Source organism: Osmerus eperlanus, chromosome 3 (assembly GCF_963692335.1).
Source record: "Osmerus eperlanus chromosome 3, fOsmEpe2.1, whole genome shotgun sequence".
Classification (NCBI taxonomy): Eukaryota; Metazoa; Chordata; class Actinopteri; order Osmeriformes; family Osmeridae; genus Osmerus; species Osmerus eperlanus.
The window spans coordinates 16,721,900-16,740,465 of NC_085020.1; the positions used below are offsets into that span (position 1 = coordinate 16,721,900).

Here is an 18,566-nt window from a genome sequence, read left to right on the forward strand (position 1 = left end):
TTTACCAACAGGCTGGGGAGCACGAACTGGATAAATCGCATGCGATATGCAAAGCCTGTCACACCAAAATTAAATACGTTGGGAACACTACCAACTTAAGGAATCACGTTAACCGTTTCCATCCTGAGTTGCCAGCAACAACAAAATGCAAACTCTGGGCCAGCGACTTAGAGGATTGATGCGACTGTTTTCAATACTGCTAGCTAATAATTCTGTCTGCTGTGTTCAGACTTTGTTAAATAAAAAAGATTGTTTATATCTTACTACTTGATGGATATATCTTAGTATATCTTGGTATGTTTGGATGAAAACATAACTATATAAAGTAAAATAGAAAACTATTATATTGAACTATACAGTATCTTAATGCATTCTGTCAAGTCAAATATTCTATATGGCTTTAATAGAAAAATGTATTTGACGCATTGAGATATCGAATCGCTGACATGATGATCGGAATCGACTCGGGAGATCAGTAAGTAAGACTTTATTTATATAGCACATTTCATACAAGAATTGTAGCTCAAGGTGCTTCACATAAAATCAATAAAAACAATAATACAAGTGATAAAAGTAATAATTAAAATGGCAAATCTATAAAAACAATAATATATAACGAATAAAAGTAGTAAAACCCTTCTGAGATAAAATTACTTAAATGCTTCGGTAAAAAGGTAGGTTTTAAGCTGTCTTTTAAAAATGTCTAGCGTGTTTGATTCCCTAATATTTATGGGTAATTTGTTCCATAGTTTTGGGGCGTAATTGACAAAGGCCGAATCACCAATCTTCTTATGACTGCTTCTGGTGACCTCTAATAGCATTTGATGATCGCAGTGTTCTAGCTTGTGTGTAGTTTATAAGGGAGTTAGCAATGTAGCTAGGTCCTTGTCCGTGTAGAGCTTTGTATGTGAGGAAAAGGACCTTAGTCAATTCTGAAGGTAATGGGGAGCCAGTGTAAAGTAGCTAGGACAGGACTAATGTGTTCTCTCCTTTTAGTTTCGGTTAATAATCTAGCTGTAGTCTTTCAGTGGTTTTCTTGGGAAGACCAGTGAAAAGTGCGTTACAGTAGTCCAGCCGGCTGGATATAAAAGCATGAATTAACTTCTCTGCATCATTTTGGTTTATGAATGGTCGTACCTTTGCTATATTCCTCAGGTGAAAGAAAGCTGTTTTGGTCACTTTATTAATGTGAGAGTTGAAATTCAAATCTGAGTCCAGGATTACACCGAGACTCGTCACCTCTGGTTTAAGACAGGGGGTTAAGCCTCCTAGATTCTTAGTAAGCATCTCTCTTTTGGATTTGGGGCCACATAGTAGGACTTCGGTTTTGTCTTCATTTAATTTAAGAAAGTTAGCATTCATCCATTTGTTTATTGCCAACAGGCAATTGGTAATGGAATTGATGGCCGTTGCATCGTTGGGTTCAGTGGATATATATAGTTGTGTCATCCGCATAGCTATGGAAATCTATGTTATGTTCTCTGATTATGTCGCCGAGTGGTAACATATAAAGAGAAAAAAGTAATGGACCTAAGCAGCTTCCCTGCGCAACCCCGTAGCAGTTTTCATGTTTCTTGGACCTATGGTCTCCTAAACTAACAAAACTTCCTTCCTGTGATATATGATTTAATCCAGTTCAATACACTATCCGTGAACCCAATACGTTTTTCCAGTCTATTGATTAGGATGTCGTGATCAATGGTATCAAATGCTGCACTGAGATCTAACAGGATAAGGATAGAGACTTTATTTGCATCAGAGTTTAGTCTGAGGTCGCTAATTATTTTGGTGAGAGCAGTTTCAGTACTGTGATATTTCCTGAAACCTGACTGCGAGACTTCCAGGATGGTATTTTCTTCAAAAAAATAATTTAATTGGACTAAAACTATCTTTTCCAGTACTTTACTAATAAATGGAAGGTTTGATATTGGTCTGTAATTTGCAAGTAGACTGTTATCCAATTTGGGTTTCTTTAATAGGGGCTTTACAACAGCTGTTTTGAAGGCATCTGGGAAGACGCCAGTTCTAAGGGATGTGTTTATAATCTCTAGCACTGGACCTGAGACACTATCAAACAATCGCTTAAAGAATGTTGTGTGTATAGGATCAATATCTGAGGTTGTGGAGTTAGATTCACTGACAATTTTGGAAAGTTCACTAAGTGTGATACAGGTAAATGTGCTCATGGTTATGTTGCAGAATCTACTGATGTCAGTTTCGACCCCACTATTAATAATATTAGCTCTGATCAAAGTTATTTTGTTCTTGAAGAACAAAGCAAGCTCTTCACATTTAACTGCTGAGGATGGAGGTGGGGCAGGGACAGTGTTTAGCAGCTGGTCAATGGTGGAGAAAAGAACACTGGAATTTCTGGCATTTTCTGTAATAATGTTGGAGAAATATTCTCTCCTTGCTAGACGGATGGTTTTGTTATAGGTGGTTAGTGTATCTTTGTAGATATTGTAGTGGATAGTGATCTTTGTTTTCCTCCATTTTCTCTCTGCTGCATGGCATTTTCTTTTTGTTTCACTAACATTTTTATTTCTCAGCCATGGGGAGGTTCTGCTTGTGCACTTCTTTTTGGTTTTCAGTGGTGCAAGAGTCTAACACAGATAATAGTGCATCATTGAGGTTCTCTACCATTTCATTCAGAGAGCAATCATGATTTGTCGGCTCATATAGAGCAAATTGTTCAGAAAATGTCATCATAGCTGTATCGTCTAAATATCTTCTATGGACTAAGAATTCTTTTTTGTTAGGATAATTTCCACATTAAAAAGTATATAATGATGGTCTGAGAGGGGTAGATCAGTTATTGAAATATTATTGATATTTAGTCCAGTTGTTATCACTAGATCTAGTGTGTTTCCGTGCCGGTGTGTTGGGTCTGTTATGTGTTGAGTTAGATTGAAACTGTCGAGGAGATTTAAGAGCTCAATAGTTCTTGGGTCTGCTTTTTTATTTACTTTCATATATAAGTCTCCGTTGAAAACTACTTAGTCATATCTAGTGACACATAGTGATAATAGTTCAGAGAATTCTTGTATGAATATTGGCGAGTGCTTGGGTGGCCGATATATAATAACAAAAAGTATTGATTCGGTTTTGAGCTCTATAGCAAGATATTCATATGATGTGATTTTGAACAACAGTTTAGAGGAGAAAATAGCTGCGACTCCTCCACCTTTTTTTCGTTTCCTAGAAACTTGGTGAAAGCTGTAATCGGGCGGACACGCTTCTATCAAAGTTGCTGTTGCCGTGTCATTCTTTAGCCAGGTTTCTGTTAGACAGATGCAGTCTAAGTTGTTTTCTTTGACCAGGGCCCCGTTCGTCGTAAGGGTTGAAGCTAAGTTAATCAATTGTCCCTTTAGCCCGTTAACATTAGCGAGATGAGTGAGAACAGCAAATATCGGTTCGTCAACGGCTGATCCGCATCCAAATCATGTGGTTAATTTCAATCAGGCTAAACTTATCAGGGAAATTGCACGTGCACGTCCTACTTCAAAAGGCAGGAAAGGTCGATCACCAAAACCGTGATTTTCTAACGGTATGATGGCGGAAAAGACGAAAGACAGAGCGGTGATAGGCTATTGTCGCCATCCGAGCAAACTATTATAATGAGTCTCTAAGAAGACAATAAGCATATTATCATGGCTAAGTCAAACACCGCCACCGCTGCCAGAGCAAGACAAGCAGCTTGGCAAAAAATTGCCGATAAGCTAAATGCGAAAGTTTTGGGGAAATGTATAGGCTCATCTTAAGTGCCTCATTACCCCAATCAATCAGATCACATTTCTTTAAATGTGCCTGCTGGTATAGGCTTAATGGAAATTAATAATCGAATGAGATCTTGCTAGCGAAAATAATGATCTCAACTCTTTCAGAATAAGTAGGCTAAATAAAAACAAGGCCAAAGAGTATCTAATTGATACGAATTCATAGACAATTATGAGGATATATGTAGGCTACTGCGCTTATATCATGTACTATATATGTGTATATGCATGTAGGCATATGTGTAAATCCCTCTTTGATGTCATTGACTGGGACATGGCCAGGGAATATGATGAATTGATTCATCAGCTGGTTAAGCGCCAAGTACACTTTTCTTACACAACAGATAAGACAAGACATTTCGTAAAACATAGCGTTACATATTAACATACAGCAGCATAAGCTCATAATAAAGCATAAAGCTTGCTGCGGTGTGTGATATTTGCAATGTACGGCCCGAGAAGGTCTTGCAAAAAAAAGAGTCCATGTCGGCTGAATCGATATCGCTCAAACAAGAACTCATCCGTGTGAAATAAAGGATCTTGGCAATCGCGAAGAACTCTATTGGTATGGAAAGCTAATCGAACTAAATTATAGCTCCTTGGTCAACTGGGTCTCTCAAAAAGGGAGCTGCCATGTTATTTTCTGGGGGTGTGGCAAGCTTATCCAGCTACACTTACGTTAGCCTGTTCTGGAGCAGGTTAGTGCTATATGTTACTATGGTGATTTATCGAAAGTTGCTTCCACGAACCAAAAAGAGGGGCGTTTTTTATCTTAGCCTGAAAATTAGCTCGCTAAACCGCATAGCTAGCTACGACGAATACCCCCCAGATCATTAACTAGAAATGTTTTGTTATTTAGTGATCTAACATTTAGAAGGGCCAGTTTCATCTGTGGGGTATTAACAGATAAAACAGAGGTAGATAAATCTGTTGGAAGAATATGGATAGTTCTGTGACTTCTAACACTAGTTTCAGGTTTGTAACCATGCATTTTACCATGCCATTTTCTGTTTGTGATGATGACCGGTATGTCTAATGAAATGGCATGGTGGTTGTCCTAGCGTAGCTTTTCTTTGGGAAAGTCTGTGTGATTCACACCTCTACTATTTAGCTTGGTCTCGTATGCAATTTTCAATCAATATTATAGTAGTGTGCAGTATAGTAGTAAACGCATCATTCAAAGTCTGAATAGGGTCTTGCTTTCTTGGCAGTGGTATGTGATTTGGAAAAGGATGGTCATCTTCTTAGCGGTAGCATAGTGTTGCCAATTTTAGAGACTTTGTCACTAGATTTAGCAACAAATTTTACAACTTTTTGCTACTTTGGCAATCTGTGTTTTTGTTGTTGAGCAGCAGCAAAATGACTAATGCTTTGTTCACACCGAAACCAAAGCCAATTATTTTGCCAGGCTACATATGTCAATGCAAACACGCAAATTTGTGCCAGTCAATGTATCAATATATTGTGGAGAAATTCACGGGACACTGTTTCGCGAAAGCTTATTGCAAAATTATTGTAGCTGTCTGTGGGTATTCTCTGCTATATGACACTACTTCGTATTTGTTTATAGTAGTCATTTCGGACATGGTTGACAACAACAAAAAAAGTTTGCTCTTCCTACTTTTCTGAAGAGAAGGGTGAATTGCGCGAATAAACACAAGTGGCCCTGCGGTCAATTGATAGAGTAACACTTGGTGTGAACACAGCATAACAGTGCGTGTCTATTCGCAGCGATGCGATTTGAGCGAAGCAAGGCTTTCCATTAATTTTCAATGAAGCGGGCGAATAGCTTTCATGGTGGGAAGGCAAGCGACTCGAACAAAGCGATTCGATTTAAGAGATTCTCAACTTTATGTAAATGAGGAGCGATTTGTGCGAGGGGTGGCCAATTGTATTTTCTTTCTTGTAACCAAGCAACCATTGGTCCTGGTAAACATTTCTAGCTTTCACAGTTTCAAGATGGAGGAGAAACTAATCGTCTGTGTGTATACAGACACGTTAACAACAACAAAAATTAGGCATTGTGCAGCGACAATTATGTTGTCGGTGTTCCTGGTGGGGTTTTTGTACTTTTAAATTCTTGTAAGAATTAGTCTTGTAAGATAATTTTTTTTATTTTGTTTCTTTGTTCGGTGCTAGCTAGCTTACCCCGCCGGTACATGACTGGTTACCTAGAGTGCCCCGTGGCATACTGTAAGATATATTCACATTTAAAATACAGCAAAAAAAAAGCCAGAACTAGTGTGTTTAGTAGATAGCATCATGCTACATCTAGCTGGGGCATCAGATTTATTTCTTTGTGTGTAAAAGTTGTATTTTGATCAATACATAAAGTACATAGACCCAAGTCTGCACGCTTGGCCATGACAACGTTATATGAACTACAACAGTGACCTTAGAGAACTACAACTGAATTCACCTGTCTGACACCCCCCTGAGCGAAGTGCACTGTGGGAAGGCAAGTGTAGTGGACAGGCACTGTAATTTTACTTCCGTGTTGTCATAGTCGCCCAATCATGTTAAGTTAACTCGGGCTACAGTAGCTAAAACCTATCACACCAAAAATCGCTGTTTGACGACTGACGCAGTTAACATTAGGTATTACGCACAAGACATGCAGCACTTTAGATTCAGCAGATTGAAGTGACGGCAAACCAGCAGATTTAAGTGTAGGAAATAATTTCTTTCTACCCGCCAATGTGGCGTGTAGTTTCCATAATTTACTCTGCCAATTTATTTTTACCCGCTTTAGGCATCAATGATCAACAAGAATTTAAGCCTACTTGCTGGACAAGCTTTGCTGGACAAGTTCACATATGTTTTTTGGGTGTACTGTAATTTAGGAGCTAATTTTCATATTGCTTTTACAATGCCAATATGGGCAGGTGAGCTGTGCTGACTGCTGGAATAACATTGAATCTGCTTCTTTCAATGGATTTTCTTTATGGATGAAATGCTGGTTAGCTAACAGACAAGCTAAAGTGGGGGTGATGAAGAAAATCAAAGTACTAAGTCCTTGGGTTAATTTTTCTAAGTTTTGAAAACGGCACAAAAACCTCCAGAGTTTGATGCAAAGTGTTTAATCAGAATCCAATACAAACAGGGTGATTCCTTTCAAACGTGAGCCAAATTCTGCAGAATCAGACTGAGAAATATTCTCCGGACATAACCTTTTCTATCAAAACCTTATCAGTTCTGTATATTTGCTATTGGTACAATATTGTTTATCACAAATGCATAATTCATTTTACACTCTATTGGTCTCTCTCTAGAGGCTTCAAATTACAGGTGCAAAGAGAAATCCCCTATTTTTTTTTAGACTTGCTCTGACCTTGATGGCCAGACACACTGGGCGTTTTGTTGTTTACTATGGTGGGAACCTAATCTTGTGGCCTTCTTTCACACCCAGCTCCAATCATCAAAAATAACACTTTTGGGGCTTAATTTTCCTTCTATATCTTAGGGGAAATACTAAACAATCAGTGGCTTTGCATCAGGCTTTTCCAGTAGTGTAACATATAAAAGTACAAAGGTGATTAAAAGGCATACTTCAATAATATAATCCATACTCATTCTCCTTCTTTCATAATTACAGCAGTGTGATATTATTCCACTTCAGGGGGGTATACTTTACTTCAGTATAGATCAGTACATATTGTTACATGGATTAACATGTTTACTGATGTAAAAACTGCCTGCACATTTGTTGGAGTTTGTACACAGTACTCCCCTTAGGCAGAACTGTACAGCGCTGGTGAATTAGGGCTACAATTATAACAGCTTGCTCAACCATTGTGCACGTAATGAACTAAATGTCTAGATGTTTGTGGGGGTAAGACAATTCAACAGAGAACGCTTTCTATAATTCCAGGAATCTGTGTGTGTCTCATCGACATCTTAATTGCTGACTGCATCATGGGCACTGTGCACTAGTATTATTTCTTATTATTATTCCCAACCTAACTCCTCCTACAGTTTAATGCACTGGGTAGTCATGAACGATGTGAAAATGTCTCGTTCCGACTGCTTTGCAATGTTTGGAGAAGGCTCTCTTGCACAGTTTATAAAATATTCCAAATATGTCTGATTTGATCAATTAACAACTGATTGACTGTTTCATGTAGCATGTTGGTGAAAAGGGGTCATTTTAAACATACTGTGCCTGGTTCTCGAATTAATTGTGCCACCAAAACTTTGAACACAGAGATTCCTGTAAGATAAATAAATAAAAATGTTCCCTCTCAGTGAGTCTGTGTGGACACCATTAGACCTGCCCATGTTGGTCGCAGAGAACACACCCAACCCGTCAGACTGGATATATTGGAAGGTCACCTTACTCCTGCCCAGCGTCCATCAGAGTGTAACCAGCATTGCGGACTGGTGAGTGGCCCCTACTGCAAAAGTCATGAGCCAATAGACTAAATTATTGGAAAATACAAGCCAGGCTGTTCTTTGCTGGGTAACCTTTTTTTTGTACTACCATGATCTTTAGCTCTACCAGTGCAAATTCTGAGTGGACTTTATATAATTGTGAAATGGTTTCTTGAGTCATTGTGCTCTGGCCTAAATGACACCTGACCATGTCTGAAGGTGAGATATGTGTGTGTCCTTGTGGCAGGATATTGTCAGACTGGTTGGAAGTGAAACTGGGCAGACTTGAAGAGATGGAGAACACAGAGAAGCAGCCAGACAGTTCTCTGAGGACTCTGTACATTGGTAATGGACTCAGGGAGAAGGAACAGCGGATACACAAAGTCCATGTTTGTGTAAAGGTATGACTATGAATACTGATTTAGCCTGCTCTGCCACAAAAGTATATTTTGTATTTGGTTTTAAATTACCCTTCCGGGGATAATGTTCACCTAGGTGTCCTGTGGCCCACTGACTGAAGAGGGTCTGTCTAAAATGGAGGAGCAGACAGAGCTACAGGGTACAGGGGCCTTGCTAATGCTGTTGCCCACCCTACATGCCCCCCAGCCTGGCAGCCAGGACCAGGATGTTCCCCTCCTCTCTGCTCTGCTACAGTTAAAGCAGCTACAGCATGCCAGTGGCTGGCACTGCTCGCTGCCCCTTGCCATATTGGTACCAGGACCAGAGGGCTGTTTAGACGACACACAAAAACTGGAGCAAGGTAGTGGGAGACAGCTACTACACACCCATACAGACGTGAATATAATCCTTCTATACAGTGCCTTGCAAACTTATTTAACCCTCTTGGTAGTTTTCATATTTTGTTGCCTTACAACGGAGAATTAAGGATTTTTGGAGCGAGTTGTATCATTTGATTTACACAACATACCACTATGTTTCACAATCAAAACATATTTTGCTTCTTCAAACAATAAATAACACACAAAAAAGAAGGAGCGTGCATACCAATTCAACCCCTAAAGTCAATACTTTGTAGAGCCACCTTTTGCAGCAATTGCAGCTGCAATCTTGGGGTATGTATCTGTAAGCTTTGCACATCTAGACACTGGGATTGTCAGCTACCGCGCTATATTGTAGGCTACATGTAATTGTTGAAATTACATTATTATAATGTATAATTTGTAGTGCTGTCAAACGATTAAAATATTTAATCATAAAGCATTAATGTCATAGTTAACTTGCGATTAATCACACATTTTTATCTATTCTAAATGTCCCTTGATTTCTTTTTGTCCCATTTTTTTTTCTCATTTTAATGCTCTTATCAACATGGAAAAGTGGATCGGATTGCTTGGTGCAAATGTTTTTTTTTTTTAAACAACATTGCAATCGCCTGGCTTTGACGAGGGGGCGGAGAATTCGCATCAGCTGTGTGCTTGGCCATCAAGTGGTATTTCAGACTTGACGTGCTGCGATAATAGCTCAGTTAACAACGACAAAATACACAGATCCCTTTGGTCTTGTCAATGGAACCATTTGGCAACTTAAAAAAAAAAAAACTTTCCATTCAGAATCTTATTGGCATCCATTTCGGCGTCTCACGCTCGCCATCCACTCAAAGGTAAGGTTAGCCTACTACTCTTTAGCCGGCTCGCAAGCCCAAACAAGCGTGTGCGGCGTGCCTGTTGTTTTGTTTCCGGTCCAGCTAGATCCGGTGCGGTGTTGTAGTGTTTTTCTAACGTCAGTGGTTGTTGCAACAGCTTGTGAAAAAAACTACAAAGTTTGCTAGGCCAAAAAGAAATTAATTACTCTCACAATAAAAAACATTGACGCCTTTTAAAATGGGTTTGCGTTAACGCCGTTAATAATGTGTTTAACTGACAGCACTAATCATTTGTTTTCAACTGATGTCATAATTTAGAATTATATAACTGCATCCAGCATTATTAAGTGACTTTATTTGGTAAGGGTACAGTGCCTTTATTTTGAAGGCCTTTTGGAACGTTCGTGAGTGAGAGTCAACAAGCTAACAGCAAGCGAAGCACGGACCATTTAAATTAGTTTTCACGATGGATTTGGAGAAGCTTACGAGATGAGGATTTCGAGGCGTTTATTCAAGGGTGGCGTTTATTTGAAGGCTGCGTTTAATCAAAGAAATACGGTACTTTGAATGTCTCATCATCTACACAGTACATAATATAATTCTGAGAATCTGGAGAAATCTGTGTAAGGCACATGGGAAAATTAAATACTGCATGCCTGTGATCTTCAGGCACTCAGGCGGCACTGCATAAAAAACAGGCATGATTCTTTAATGGAAATCATTGCATGGGCTCAGAAACACCTCCAGAACTCATTGTCTGTGAACATAGTTTAATGGTGCTCCGTGGTATGTTCAAAGTTTTGGGTATTTTTTATAAACAAACCCTAATCTGTATTTCTACACAACTTTGTCCCTGACCTATTTTCAGAGCTCCTTGGTCTTCATGGTGCCGCTTGCTTTGTGGTGACCCTTGCTTAGAGGTATTTCAGACTCTGGGGCCTTTTAAGAACAGGTGTATATATACTGAGATCATGTGACAGATTGTGACACTAATTGTGACTTATGATGGTAATTGATTGCACCAGAACCTTTTTAGAGACTTATTAGCAAAGGGGTTGAATACATATCCACACACCACTTTTCCTATATGAAAAAAGTTCTGGTGCAATCAATTACCTTCAGAAGTCACATAATTAGTAAATATATCTATAAATATATCTATTTTCTTTCTTCATTTCACATCACCAATTTGGGCTAGTATGTGTATGTCCATTACACTACAAATTCATTTTAATTCCTGGTTGTAAGGCAAAAAAATCGGAAAAACGCCAGGGGGGTTCAATACTTTTACAAGGCACTGTATATAATAGCTAGGATTTTGAAAGTTAACACATTTTCAATCTGTGAAAATGTGATTACACATGAAAATATGTGATAACATATATTATTTTAACATTTGTTTTTTCCTGATTAGATCTGATGCTGCTTTCTTTGGTTGAGGATGGTTTGATATCGAAGTATGTGTTCATCCATATCCCAGAAACCACTAGTGACCTGCAAGGTTCAAAACAGGTACAGCTCAGGCCAGATGCATCTTTATTATTCAGGTTTATCTGCTCCACTTATCCAGATTACCCTCATTTCGTGTCATGCAAAGTAATCACGATGGTAGAAAAAAGACAATTACAATCAACTGGTAAAAGAAAAAAGGTTATGTGGTTGTAGACCTGTTGTAATGATAGACATCAACGCTTGCAACACTGCCAAAGGGACCATAGTGCTCCTCTGACTTTTAGCTTGCCTGGACAGCAGGGCTGAAGCTGGTAATCTATTCAATTTGGTGAACAGTTGTTTTGTTATTCCTTTCTAACAGGTAAGTCAGGCAGTGAGCTGGCTTGTAGCCCACACCCCAACGCCCCCCCTCCTCTCATCTCAGACCCTGGTACAGTTTGTGGAGGCCGGACTGTGCAGCGAGTTTAGCAGCAGGCTCTACAGGAACCAGCAGAAACGAGTAAAGGCAGGCCTGCCATACCAGGACCCCATGCCTGTCATCCAGCTTTACAATGCTGTTTTGGCCTACCTAGCAGAGCTGGTTTCCTCACAGCATTTCTCAAGCCTATCCTGGCCACCGGGGGAGTTTGCCCTGCCTGATACCCGGGACCAGGTGCCCCATCTGGGCTGGAATACAGGACGACATCTTGACTGGCTCCGAGCCACCATCCTTAGCCTGCAAGTACCTGACTGGGACCTGCCGTCTGCTTCAGGTAAATGGCGAACACCACTGCCGTGCAAAGGCAAAAGACCGTAACTTCAATTTTGTCGTAAATTGTTAAGGTCTGCTATCATGTGGCCAAATATCTTGAATTAACTCTTATGTTTTTCTGAGAAAATAGGATTTTGTCTTCACCGTAACTTCCAAAAGCCCGCTTTGGCTTTAGAGAAGCCAATGCAGAATGCCGTAACATCAGTTGCGGTTCTTTGCCTTTTGTTTTGCGGCACTCAAAAACGTTCAAATTGAGTTACGGTTTCACTTTAACTAATAGGTAACCTAGCAACAACAATCTAGCATTAGCCTAGCCTACTCGCTAGCGTTCAACACAAAACATCCCAAACATGAGTCGTTCTTGAGTATCCTACCCTGGCAGTTCAATCAAAAACACGAGTCTTGTGACAGTCAACCACCTGTATGTTACATAGGCTTATAATATACAGAGTTTATATTGTGATAAGCAACTAAGTGAGCGAAGAAATGGAAGTTACTGTATTTTGCCTTGCAGTTTAAGATCAATATTTTTTTTATGTATATAAATGTAATCACTAAAACATCAAACTGCTAGATTTCCAGTGTCCTACCTAAAATACATTTGGCAGGACAACTACAAAAACTTTGAAGTCGTTTTTCTCAGTTCTGCACTCCGGTGAGTTAAGGTATTTTGCCTTTGTAGGGCAGTGCATGTCTATTTATATGTGACACAAACTGGTGAAAAGGCGCAATTGTCCACATTCCGCTTTTTCCGCTACAAGCCGATCCTTTTTTTTAAAACTGTTTTTTCTTTTCTTGCATGTTATGAAATTTAGTGTTGGAGAAGTCACTCAATAAATTAAACAACATGTTTAGGATCACTAAATACAAATAATTTGTTGCTTGTTTAGCTAAGCTTCCAGTTGAGTTGTTGGCGTGTCATGCGTGATGCCAAGGCAAAGTCGGAAACTGAACTGGCCTTCGTAAACCTGTCATTCACAGTGTTGATAGTCGGTGACTATTTCATTGGGTGTGCTCAAGCCTTCGGCGAGAGCACAACCTTTGTTCTCTCACATATATATTTATTATTATTTATTGTTTATTTTCGCCCCCCTAAAACTCAGTCAATATTTGGCCTACATACACAACGGCGGTGTCAAAAGGTTCGTCTTGGTAGCGATTGCGTTGCTTCTATTGGAATTTACGTTCCGTTGCATGGTTTAGGCTCAAGTTAAGTTTTTGTGGCGAAAAGTGAAGCTAACGGTGGCTAATTTGCTAGCCACAGTCACTGACGTTACTAACGTCACTAACGTCACGAAAACACGCGTGACTACCTGTAGCAGAACATTCGTTTCGCATCTGTTAACTTGGGGGATAGCTAGGCTAACTATAGCTTTACTGCAAGGCAGCTGCAGGAACGCCACAAGCAAAGAGGCCAGGGTGATAACTATTTACTCATTTTACTTTGTGATGTGTAATGTACAATATAAGCTGATATTATTAAGGAAGTACATCTACTTTCGGAAACAGTAGTCTACTATTTCACTGAAATATTAGCATCATGACATTAGCCTGTGTTGCCCGGGCAACACATACTACAGTGGTCTATGATGTATCTGTTTTCAATCGTTAAAATAAACATTCCTCACATATACATTTTCGTTGTAGGATTTATTATGACATTAGATTACAAGTAAACGATTTGTGGTTGAAATTATCATTACCTGTGGTTTCAATCCAGTGTATCACTGCAACGCTGTACGTAGCCTACGCGAGACACTACAAAAACATTTACACAGCTGTAGGAAGTCAAACGGTGACAGAACATGTTCGGCACTCCCCTTACTTAAATCAAGTCTATCTAACTACTAACCTGAACTTCATTGCCACAGCCTAAACTTTGTCAATCTGTTCATGAAAATAATTAATTTCAGCCTAAACCGTACAACGGAACGTTAAATCCAATTCAACCAACGCAATCGCTACCAAGACGAACACAGCAGTAGTCTAGTCTGTACTATTACTGTACCGTAGTAGTACAATTTACCGGGGCAGCTTCTCCACACAGGGCTATATCGCATTTTGCGTTGTTACTGACAATGATTGCTACCAGTGAGCTTTTTATGAATGAGCGATTTTCCACTAAATAAATGTCAAGCTTATTTATGTTTTGGGGGGCATATTTTCAGTTAGCAGATGGTACTGTTTGAATCGCGATTCCATCTTCTACTGCCGGGTAACATCGTAGAATAATCTTCAAAGGGGGTTCTTTATTAATGAATGAATGCAATGAGTAGGCTAAATGCATGAAAATATCACGAGAAGGGAAAAACTTAAAAGGACGTTTAAGTCATAGAGATTAGGTCAATTTGTACACCGGTCTGCCAAATGTATTCGTTTTGATTCAACGATGAGGCTGCCTCTTGCCTCTTGGGGAAATGAGAAGACATCCATTTCATTCTACACTTCACTCGTATTTTCAGTTGTAAATGAGCAGCAAAAAAAAATGCTTTTAAATCTGTCATCTTTATAAATAATAAGTATGCATTTTTATATAAAATACAGAAATATCAGTTGTAAAAATTTCATTAAAAAACGGACCCCTGTCCAACCGACGCAAGCAAGCACACCCTACAATTTCCCCAGAAATTGTACCCTCTCTAGTTTGAATGTTTGTTGTCTAGCCCTTCAGTCATTCAGCAAACTGTAATAAAAAAATAAAATGAAGGATGTCACACACTTTGGGGGTTAGACTGCAGTTGGTCTATAAATGCGTAGCCCACATTATCAACAGTCTACTGTCAGCTGACAATGATCATGTCTTGTCCCCAGTCAAAAGTATAAATACACAGGGACATCATAAATATTCAATGGTCTGATAGATCCAGATATCCTGGCCAAACATGTATTGTTCTTCATTTATTATTCATTTATTTACCAATCGATCTACGTTCCTACCCTCACCTATGGTCACGAACTGTGGGTAGTGACCGAAAGAACGAGATCGCAAATACAAGCGGACGAAATGAGTTTCTCCGCAGGGTGTCCGGGCTCTCCCTTAGAGATAGGGTGAGAAGCTCAGTCATCCAGGAGGGGCTCAGAGTAGAACCGCTGCTCCTCCGCGTCGAGAGGAGCCAGTTTAGGTGGCTCGGGCATCTTATCAGGATGCCTCCTGGACGCCTCCCTGGTGAGTCGTTCTGGGCACATCCCACTGGGAAGAGGCCCCGGGGAAGACCCAGGACACGCTGGAGGGACTATGTCTCTCGGCTAGACTGGGAACGCCTCGGGGTCCCCCAGGAAGAGCTGGTGGAAGTGGCCGGGGAGAGGGAAGTCTGGGCATCCCTGCTTGGGTTGCTGCCCCCGCGACCCGACCCCTGGACAAGCGGCAGATGACGACGACTTCAATAAGTTCCTCTGCTTTACTCGCTACTTGCTCTGGGTGAGCAGGTCCTGCTTCCACATCCTCAGCTAAGTCTAAAATGTCTCTCACCAACTCCCTAGAAAGTTCATGAAGATCCTCCATCGTCTCTATCCAGGCACTCTACTTCAGACCAAAGCAATGGATCAGACTAGATTTGCGTTAGCCCCACCCACTGACTGATGGGTGAGTTTGACAGATAAAATAATTCATGAAGCACTGCAACACATTGTGACATGAAGATTAAAATGCAATCGACTGGGGGCGCTGTTTAGCATTTTGTAAAAGTATGCATTTGAATATTGTCCACAGTGTTACAGGACCATGAAATACTTAACTAAATAGTGAAATAATGTATTTTACATTAAATGAATTGGTATTTTAATGAATTCATGACACTTATGTATTTAATTCCTTTTTTTATTAATTACACATTTAAGTTATTACTTAATGGTGTATTTATTTAATTGGCACTTTTAGTCCTCCATAAAGGGCACCCTGGGTTGATGAATTCATTTTCTGTAAATCCCCCCCCAAAATTACTCCAACGGTGAAATAACCGCTAGCCTAAGGCCACCAAAACAAGACGCTCCTTCGACTCTATTTTGGTAATTAAGGCCGTGTTCACACTTGACTTCTTTTTTCAGAAAAAAGCGCTGCCTTCAGCGCCTTTTTACATGCAACCCTATGGGAAAAAACTTCTAAAAAAGCGCTGAGCCTGACGCCTTTTTGAGTTCAATTTTCTCAACTTTTCAGAAAAGCGCTGGGTGACGTCAAGCGCCTTTTTGACAGCTGACCAATCAGGACGAGGAGAGTAGGTACGAGTGTACCTTCCCTAGTAACCTTCTACCTTAGTTACCAGGCTATGGCTCCTCAAACGCCAAAGCTAAAGCAAGTAATTGCATTTTATAGGCCATAGTAGCTAGCTGTCGATAAGTAACCAACGGATAATAATGTATCGCTAGAATGTATGATTCCCGTTCAGGTTACAAAAATTCTCGTCAGAAAGGCGCTTGACGTCACCCAGCGCTTTTCTGAAAAGGCAGAAGGCGCTCAAAAGGCGCTGAAGGCAGGGCTTTAAAAAAAATAATAATAAGTCAAGTGAATTAACTCAATTAACGGGTTAATTGAGTTAACGGGTTAATTGAGAAGTTTGAGAAACCTGACAAAATAGGGGCGTTTCAACAACCATGCAAGGTAAAATATGGGAGTTGATGTGGTGTGGACAACAAGCTTGTTCACGTGTGCACAATCACAAGAATGTGAATGTATGCATCACATACGAGGTGTTCCTAAATTGGAGAAACTTCTGCGTCAGGAGTTTTCCTACTTTTCTCTGTATGTGTACTTTTATTGATTAATTGACAGTTTGACACCTTCGACATTGATTTCACGTGGTCAATCGATGAAGAAATTACTAAGAATAGCCCACCACTCTTAGTTATGGACAGTCCACGAAACAGCAGTATAGAGCTATAATTCCTAAACCCTCCCTCCAATTTGGATGTGATTACCCTCAAATTGAAGTTGAGACTGCACTTTAAGCCCATATTCGTTATTTAACTAACTTGATCATGTTTTGATAAACAGCAAAAATAACAAAACTTGTCAGTGTCCAAATATTTATGGACCTAACTGTATATGTAAAGATTTGGGTGGAGCTGGTTCATGCAGGAGATTTCGACGTGTGTGCTTTCAGCACAGCCATCATCACACTCCCATGAAACTTCTACAGCAAGGGCGATCTATTTAAGGATCAGGCATTCACCAACACTCGAACATTGCTCCAGTGGATGCCAATCACTTCTTTCTTGTTGCCTCCTCTACTAGGGGTGGAACGGTACACTGAAGTCACGGTTCGATTCATACCGCGGTTCAGACATCACGGTTCGGTACGAGTTCGGTACAACGGAGGGAAATGCAAAACAAACCAGGTTCCTCTACGAGTGAATATGTCGCATTGAAGATGACATGTAAATTCCGATTGCGTCAGTAATTTATTTGGCCCTATTTGTATGTGTATCTAATGGCTGGTTAAGCACTGTAGGGCAGGGCTCTTCAATAGGCGGCCCGCGGGCCGAATCCGGCCCCCGAGCAGCTTTGGACTGGACCCCGGAGTGTGGTCCGGTAACCTCATTCAGTTCGTGACTATGACAAAAAAAAATTTTTTACTCGTGACCAGGGCTGGACTTACAATTGGGCTTGACTGGGCTCCAGCCCATGGGCCCCGTCCTGTAGGGGGCCTCGCCCGTTTACGTGCAGCGGAGGACTGAGCTATTAGCCAGAAAGCTAAGTTATGCTAGCAAGATTCATAGACAAGAACATTGTGTACGGTTGACAAACCGTAAATATAATTTGACAATATGTTTGACAAGAAGACTAGCTAGCTAACAAGCCATGTCATTGTCCCCAAATCAATATCAAGGTTTTCACAAACAAGGTATCGGCCATATACTAGTACTAGGCTACAGTACGGCCGCAGAATGTGTAGCGGGTTGAATAGCAAATGGATGTGAGATGATCGCATCAAAGTTGACATTCTCCAAACAGTAATTATAATTTGACAGTATGTTTAACAACAAGACTAGCCAGCAATCTAGCCATGTCATTGTCCCCAAATCAAATCAAGATTTTTATGTGTTGGCCGCAGCATGTCTGAAGTAGAGCTAGGTTGACTAGCGAGGTGAATCGAATGGGATGTGAGATGAGCGGTTACGTGACACTGACTGACACAGTAAATTCAGAAAAGGAACATTTTCCAAATACGTTAAAAGAAATATTGAAGTCACTCATTGTTGTAATTACATGTTAGCTTGGTAAAGTTTCTCAAAATTGTAAACGGAGGTTTTGACTGCGTGACTGCGTCCCTGATGTTATTGTTACTTATTTCAGACACTTTGTACAGGCTCATACCAAGGAAAAATGTTCTTTGCTCATACAACGTAGCCAGCTCAATAATTTAGAACGGTGAACAGTTTTGCTGGAACTACTTGAATCGAGTATTCACCCAGACCATGGTATTTTAGATGCGTTCGACTTCATGCAGCGCCGGCGTCGTCTGCAGCCGCCTGCAGCGCCGGCTGACTTGAAGCAGCCAATGGCATTCTCAGATTCAAGGCAGCCGCCTGCAGTCGGCTGCGGTGCTGCATGAAGTCAGTCCGTGTCGAACGCGCCTAATAACTTAAAAAAAATGTTTTGTCATTGGGGAACATTTAG

General features: G+C 40.3%; 1 protein-coding gene across 6 annotated transcripts in view; it reads left to right on the plus strand.

Annotated features, from left to right (window-relative positions):
* mcm3ap (minichromosome maintenance complex component 3 associated protein) overlaps positions 1-18,566 on the plus strand; it is a 37,415-nt gene that overhangs the window by 13,469 nt on the left and 5,380 nt on the right. For all 6 annotated transcript variants that reach the window (XM_062457478.1, XM_062457480.1, XM_062457479.1 and 3 more), the window contains 5 exons: positions 8,022-8,156; positions 8,395-8,548; positions 8,643-8,907; positions 11,165-11,262; positions 11,564-11,954. In XM_062457478.1, the coding sequence (XP_062313462.1) occupies positions 8,022-8,156; positions 8,395-8,548; positions 8,643-8,907; positions 11,165-11,262; positions 11,564-11,954 (1,043 nt within the window). The remainder of the gene's footprint in view (positions 1-8,021; positions 8,157-8,394; positions 8,549-8,642; positions 8,908-11,164; positions 11,263-11,563; positions 11,955-18,566) is intronic.